The 7,816-nt window shown below is 49.4% G+C and overlaps 1 protein-coding gene across 3 annotated transcripts in view; it reads left to right on the top strand.

The window, feature by feature from the left end:
* The first annotated feature begins 2,396 nt into the window (after positions 1 to 2,396).
* Positions 2,397 to 7,816, top strand: part of SNTB1 (syntrophin beta 1) — a 226,021-nt gene continuing 220,601 nt past the window's right edge. For 2 of the 3 annotated variants that reach the window (XM_032609750.1, XM_032609749.1), the window contains exon 1: positions 2,946 to 3,519. In XM_032609750.1, coding sequence (XP_032465641.1) covers positions 2,946 to 3,519 — 574 coding nt within the window. Of the gene's footprint in view, positions 2,573 to 2,739; positions 3,520 to 7,816 lie in introns of those variants that run through there. The other variant, XM_032609748.1, reaches the window with a different exon arrangement.

Genomic DNA, 7,816 nt, shown 5'->3' with positions numbered 1-7,816 from the left:
ATAAAGTGAGGAAGCTAGTAGTCTTTGCAGACCTGTCCAGTGACCATTCTTCAAAAGGGGAGACCTAAGAGAACATAATCTGTCTTAATTGTAAGTATTACAGGGCTGCAGTGCAGTAGTCCCATCTAGAACCAAGAAATGAGGTAAGTAAAATTTACCTTTGAGAGCCGGCCTTACTGCTCAGGGGCCAGATATGCAGAGCTGTGTGAGGGATAAGAAAGGGCTTTTAGGCAAGCAAGACCACAATAGTCATCAGCTTCAACTTACTACCATGTCTAAAGAAAAGAGTGTGTCAATTCTGGAAGGGCCCGGTGTGCTCTAACTTTGGAAAGCAGGAGAGGCCAGAGAGACAAGGCTGGCTGCACCTTTCTACACATATCTAGGGGAAGGGTCTTAACCCTCAGGGCTTTCCTCCTGGTGGAAAGGCTGGCCTCAGTCCAAGGTGAACACTGGGGCTGACAGGTTCTGAGCATTTTTAGGAGAGTGTAGGACAATGATTAAGAGTCCAAATTCTTCACACCTGGGTTTGTACCCTGACTCTGCCATTTATTAGCTACAGGACCAGAACAAGTTTAACAGTCTGTACCTCCGGCTTTCCACCTGTGAAATAGGAGAGATGATAATAGTAAGTATCCCCAAGAATTACTGGGAGGATTAAGTGAACATGTATAAAGCACTTAGAAGAGGGGCTATTATTCTAATTCCATCGGTGAAGGCATCTCTGGCTGACATGTATGCCTCAGGCCTAATGATGTTGAATATTTGCTCTTCTCCTTCTGATGCCACTTCCAACAAGCAGTCTACTGCTTCCCATGTAGGGCTGCTTACCCGGAAAAAAATGTGCTTATCACAGAGATTCTGAGAAATTCTCATCCCAGAGCTTGCAATTTCTTATGGCAAATTGATACATTACTTCTAGTTATGCCTGGGCCTCTGACATCGCTTGACCACAGAGGCAAGATACAGGTGTGCTGTGAATGGAGGATTTCAGTCCAAGGGCGATCTGTTTCGATTTCTAAATCATCACACTGGCATCCTGGTGCCTATCTCCACCTCAGTGCATTTGGCAGCACTCAGGTTCCTGAAGAGTGACGTGTGTGAGTCCTCAGCCTCTAAAGCAGAGGGCAGCCCCCAGACGGTTTTCCCACCCAACACTGGAGCCGCCTGTGCCGTCCCGGCCGTGAGGACCTTTACATGAAAGAATAAACAGCTTTTGGAACACTGGTGGGTTAGAAATATAGGAAATAAGGTTGTTACAAGCAGAAGTATAAATCTAAGCATTCCCCTTGACCTACCTGCAGTGACTTCTTTTCCTCAAAAACAAAAAAATCCCAAAACTCAAATGTTTCCATTTCATTCTGGGACCCTGCCTGGAATACCAACCACCCGATCTCTGGGGATGGGTCTGGGTTTTTAAACATTCTCAATTAAAAGTGTGAGTCATTCTGGAAGGGTTAGAGAACTTCCAGTGATAATACACATCAGTGGGAATGTGTTCAATAGATTTCTTTCCTCCTGACACCTTGCTGGGTTGGGTTTACCTTTAGGAATTCTCAGATTTGTGAATTTTGTTTTGGTTTTTGGAGAGAGGGCAGAGAGAGGAGGGAAAAGGAGAGAAAGGAGAAGTGTGAAACACTTCCAGAGTTCCATGAGACCTGCTTAGGGTCGGGGAGAACTTGAGAGGTTCAAGGACCAGGAGGGTTCTGGGAGGTTCATCTAAGACATGGGTTATGTTGGCATTTCCGCATTGGCCCGGGAAAGTAACCAATGATTATAATATCATTTCCCAGGAAAAATGCAGCGAGAGCTCCACATATGTCACTCATAAAGGAACTTTTGAGAGAGAGTCCATTGCAACTGAGTTCTTAAATGGTGGACTTTCTATATTGGATCTCGGGAAGAAAGAGAATGTCACAGGAAGCATTTGGGTGGCACTGGGGGAAAAAAAAAAGATAGGTCAGAAGCAGAGAGCATATAATGTGCTAGAAATGGAAGAACATCTGTCTCTGGGGTCTGGGGCAGGCAGCGACCTCCTAAAAACCCCAGCCAGCAAAGACACCTCTCCAGAGACCCGGCAGAAAGATGTCCTGCATTTAAAAAGAAGTTTCCCGCACTCGGGTTATGCTGACGTTTCATTTTGGGGTCTTGAGACAGCCTTCCCTCGTGACTCTCAGGCAACCCAGGGCCTCTGCCTGAGTCTACCTTTTCAGCCCCTGCGAAAAGGAGAGACAGGTAAGAACTCAGCAGGAGGAGCCGAGACTTGGTTTGAGGAAGCCAGAGGGAGGAGATTTGAATCTAGACACCCCTGGGGGGTAGGACTGAAAGGCGATTCAACAGAGGGTGTGAAAGGGGAGGGGGCTTGGGAGCATCAGGCAGGGGACCAACGCAGGACACACAGACCACGCCAAGGTGCGGTGTGGGCGCCCGCGGAGAAGGGCGGGTGGAGAAGAGACGCCTGGGGCGGGGTGGAAGGGAAGCTGTCCCTGCGGCGACGTGCCCTCGGAGGAGGGAGGCGGGGAGGGTCGAGCGGGCGCGCGGCGTGTGACCGCCGAGGCTGCGGCGGCTGGAACAGGTGAGCGGCCGCCAGGCGCTGGGTCCCCGTCCTTCCCCGGTAGCGACTCCCCCTACCGACCCTCGCCGGCGCTTAGCCGTTACGCGGCTTCTCCTCGGTTTGGGGTTTTGCCACTGGCAGCTGTTTTTTTCCCCCTTTCCTGTTTCTGTCTCTCCTTCTTCTTTTAGGTTGCTCCACCCCGCCCAGGATCAGGCCAGGGGGAACCGGCCGCACCGCGGTTGCCAACTCGCGCAGGGCGCTTCGGCGAAGTCCCGGAGTGGAGTCCCGCGTCCCGCCTCCTCCCTGCGGGGCGCGCTCTCCTTGCTCCCCCCGCAACCCTTCCCCACTTTTCCCCCCTTTTGCAATCACATGGCATTTTAAGAATGCCGGAAAGATGGCGGTAGCGGCGGCGGCGGCAGCGGCGGCCGGGCCGGCCGGCGGGGGAGGCGGCCGAGCGCAGCGGAGCGGGCTGCTGGAAGTTTTGGTGCGGGATCGCTGGCACAAAGTTCTGGTGAACTTGAGCGAGGACGCCCTGGTTCTGAGCTGCGAGGAGGGCGCTGCGGCGTACAACGGCATCGGGACCGCCACCAATGGCTCGTTCTGCAGGGGTGCCGGCGCGGGGCACCCGGGCGCGGGCGGCGCGCAGCCCCCGGACTCGCCCGCCGGGGTCCGCACCGCCTTCACCGACCTGCCCGAGCAGGTGCCCGAGTCTATCTCGAACCAGAAGCGCGGCGTGAAGGTGCTGAAGCAGGAGCTGGGCGGGCTGGGCATCAGCATCAAGGGGGGCAAGGAGAACAAGATGCCCATCCTCATCAGCAAGATCTTCAAGGGGCTGGCGGCGGACCAAACGCAAGCCCTGTACGTAGGGGACGCCATCCTGTCCGTAAACGGGGCCGACCTGCGGGACGCCACCCACGACGAGGCGGTGCAGGCGCTGAAGCGCGCTGGCAAGGAAGTGCTGCTGGAAGGTGAGGGGTTAACGCCGGGCGGGCCGCTCGGGATGCGCAGCGCACGCCCCCCCCCCCCCCCCAGCCCCACCGCAGCCTCATCCTCACACCCACCCGCTTGCTGTCACCCACCAGGGGGCCGCAGCGCGCGGCTGGCGGGAGTTTTGACAACTTTTGCCCACCTGGGGGCAACTTGTTCCCTCCCTAGGGTTGTCCCAGGCGTTGACCCGTCAGGGGTGTAGGAAAGGGCTAGGCGAGGAGGGTTTCTGTGCCGAGCACCGGGTCGGAGGCGTAGTGATGTTGTCTCATTTTTTATCCGCGCAAAATCCTTGTGTAGTGTAGGGGCTGGAAGTGAAACTGGCAATGAAGTGTACGCGCCCGCGTTCCGAAGCGAGCTCACTGAGTAATAGCAACTCTGACAGTTTTCTGCTTTGGCACAATTTTCTTCTCAGGAGCCTGGGCTGCCCAGCTAAAAAAAAAGGGTTGAATCTCAAAGGGGCCAGAGAGGGGTGGCAACGTGTGAATGCTAGAACTCCCACCACCCTTCCCATTTCCTCCTTTCAAATTGGAAACTCGGCTTCTGGCTCGGGAGCTGTGCCCAGGGCTGGGAAGTGAGGTGCAGCTGTATGCAAAAGTACACTTCTGCTGCCAGGTGTTTGGCCAGTCCCTCTGGATTCCAGGTTGCTCCGTTGGAGGGCTGGTGAAGTGGTGTTTCTGCCTGCATCTTCCCCCGGTGTTTCCCCTCCATTCCCCCGGAGTGATGTGGAAACAACTTTGCATTTGTAAACAGTTTCCCCTGCGTGTGAGGTGTCTTAGAAACTACTCTCTTGAGATCTTATGTCCCCATTCTCCTAGTTGCCGAATGTGAGCAGAATAGGTAGCACCGTTTTGTGCCCTTTTGTGACTGTGGGGCGTTACGTGGGGCAGAAGGGCAGTGGTAAGGGGATGACGCATTCTCCTTTCCCACTACAGCTGCATTTTTCACTGGATGCCTGCCACTCTGCCCCTTAGCTTGCTTTGTACATAGCTCTTTCAGCACTAATGTCTTGGAAATATCTATTTATTCAGCTTTTCCCCGCTGTAGATTGAGTTATCTGGGGTCTTTGATTTAGTTTGGGTCATCTCCCTTGAGCTCCATGACATGCTTGCTGAGTCAACGAGTAAATGAACCCATGGCCATTGAAACAATGTTTCAACTGAGACCTTGTAAACCAGGTGGTTGATTTAAGCCTAAATCAAGAACTTAAGTCAATTTCCTGCTCATCAATTGTGGTGCTGGTGTGTGAAACCCAGAAAGTTCGAAGTTGGGAAACCAACTGTTCCCTGTAACAGCTGATGCAACTCTCTGGTACATGGCCCACATCCTGGCCTAGAATACACGTTCCCCCGCCCCTTATTTGTGTAGAGGATTTGTGATGTCTTCATATTTAATTGCTACCCAGGATCCGGAAAGTGGAAGGCTATTTGCTTTGGCTTTATGGTTAACATAAGTAAACAAAAAAGTTTTCTTGATTCAAGTGTGTGTTGGCTTCTGTGACAAGGGGCAGGTGGAATTTGGAGCAAGTGTAGTTTGGACTATAAACGGCTGGATACCTGCTTGGCTTGTAATATTTACTGCAAAATATCAGGGGCCACAAAGGCAGGTTGCTTCTATTTCAGGCACTGCCCTTCATTATGTCCCTTCTTCTCCTCAGTTTCACTTTAATGAATAGTGATTTAGCAAAGAAGTAAAAAAACAAAACAAAAAAACTCTCTCACCCCTAAAGAGGAAGAAAATGTGACTCGCTACAGTTTAAAATAAACTTAGACAAAGAAAAAAAGTCAAGCAGTTGTCTGACTTTATTGGTGCAGCAACTGAAAAGTGAGCTTTGTAAAAATCTCTGAAGGTAACATTCTTACAACTGATTGTTGTGTGTTCCAGGCAGGACCTCTAGGGGCAGACCTATGGGCTTCCTAGCTAGACACGACCCACCTGGGCTTTGAGCAGCAGTCTTATTCCAAGCCTGAGTTTTCAGAAATTGACTGCTATTAGGATAAGCAAGAAACCCTCTCCCCCCACCCCCAAAACAGTGTCTCTTCTTCTGAGAGTATTGGTCCGAAATGAGGTGGGAATGATCATGTATCATCAAATCAAATAGAAAACAACCTCTCTTTTGTAGCTTGGCCTAGTACAGGGATTCCCAGCTGAAGGGACTTTTCAGAATCACGGGAAGGGCTTTTTGAAATCACCTATCGGGACTTCCCTGGCGGTCCAGTGGTTAAGACTTTGCCTTCTAACGCAGGGGGTGCAGGTTCAATCCCTGGTCCGGGAGGTAAGATCCCACGTGCCTCACAGTCAAAAAACCAAAACATAAAACAGAAGCAATATTGTAACAACTTCAATAAAGACTAAAAGTGGTCCACATCAAAAAAAAAAATCTTGAAAAAAGTTTAATAAAATAAAATCACCTATCTACTTGCTACTGCACTGAAATGCCATCTTGATTTCAGAATTTCTACATAGGAAAGTCTTTGCTGATGTAATCTAGTTGGACCAGAGGACTAAGGGAGATGTATTACAGATATATTTATATGGTAAAGACACTGTTTTCTATTTAGATTGCTTTTTTTTGGTTTGTATGATTTTTGAGGGAGCGGTTGGAGACTAGTTTCATCCCTCAACCACAGCCAATATGACCCCCATTACGTGACATGCGCCCCCTAGTGGAGACTGACTGCCTCTACTAATGGTACATCCTGTGAAATGAAACCCCGCCCAGCAAATTTCAATGCCAGCGTTCTAGTCTTAGATTCTGCCGCAGAAGGATGTCAACCTCCCTGAGCCTCAGTGTTTTCTGAAAAATGAGAATAAAGAAATGCTTACTTATTGGGCTGCCGTATGGAAGAGCACTCTGAGAATTTAAAAAGGCCGGGGGAGGGGGGCGGGACAGAACGTATCAAATGCCTGCTGTGATTATTTTTACAATTCACATGAAGATGAAATTGCCCCTTCTAAGGGACACATCTTTCCTATTCCTTTACTAGAGTTTATATTTTTAAATTTTTATTGTTTTGTTGTTGTTGTTGTTTTTGTACTATAGAACTGTAATGTTAGGAGACCTTTGCTCTGGGAAAAGAGAATCACAGCAACAGCTAACATCTCTTGAGCACATAATTTGTGCCAGGTTTTACTTATATTTGTTCGTGTACACTTCTGGTAACCCCATGAGGTTAGTGCTACTGTTGCTTATTTTACTGATGGGAAACTAAAGTTTACAGACTTTACACGTTTAAAGTTTACAGGTTATTTGCATAAACTACCAGAGCTAGAAGGCATCCAGGTCTATCAGACTTCAAAGCTCATACTTAAAACCTCCAGGTGAAATTGATACTCTGAGCTTCTGCTTCAACTGCGTGCTTGAATCAGTTGAAGCTTCATCAGTTATTGGGCTCGAGATGTCCTTCCCCACTCCTCGAATGTGCTGACGTGCCTGGGACAGCCTTGAGCAGGAAACAGCAATTGTGTGGACCACTCAAAAGGGAGAGACAGGAAAGAGGATTGAGTCTCAAAGCCCTAATCACCAAGTGTCTGGCTATCAAGAGGGAGCTGCTGCGATATGGCCCAAATTTACAAAGTGACTGAGCGTCCGTCATTAAACACATGGCAGGCAAAGAGACTAAATTGCAATTCAGACTTAAAGAGTGAATAAACTATTCCAGTTAAGTCAGTGTTAAACCAAACGCGCATCAAAGTTAAGATCAGAAATCTTCACACTGTGAACTCATTTCCCATTTTAGGGAGGTGGGAACAGGGACCCTGCATTCAGCCATGCAGATATTCAACCTCATAACTCCAGGGGTGCACCCTCTGGAGTTGGGCAGGGCATACCTGCATAGACGTCTTTGGCAGCTTTGGGTACAGAAGGGGGGTGGGGGAAGAGGTTTTTGCCCTTATATCAATAGTAAGATCATAATTTGGCCTATATCAACCTTTTTGTAACTGAAGTGACAATAAAATTAGTTTCTTCAGAACTTTGTTGAGATCAAGGAGTGCAGAATGTTCCGGAAGTGGAGGTGAGGGGTGGACAGAATTATCCTTGGGTACAGAGGTCACTTATGGAACTAGACTAGAAAAAATAGAAACGCAAAGGAGAAAGTCAGAGACAGTTGTTGGCATTAACCTTCTCCATCAGAGTTCCTCCCTCAGTACTACTCCCAGGAATGCTCGTCTGTTGAGATCATCTAAAATGTCACTTTCATAATCACTTTCTCCAGTGGTGGAAGTAGGGATGATGGGGCAGGGAGGTGGCAGGGTGCAAGGGAAGGGCAGTGATTTTGC

The sequence above is a fragment of the Phocoena sinus genome, chromosome 17 (assembly GCF_008692025.1).
Source record: "Phocoena sinus isolate mPhoSin1 chromosome 17, mPhoSin1.pri, whole genome shotgun sequence".
Lineage (NCBI taxonomy): Eukaryota > Metazoa > Chordata > Mammalia > Artiodactyla > Phocoenidae > Phocoena > Phocoena sinus.
Note: the sequence above shows the minus strand (reverse complement) of the source record. Positions and strands in the feature narration are given on the sequence as shown.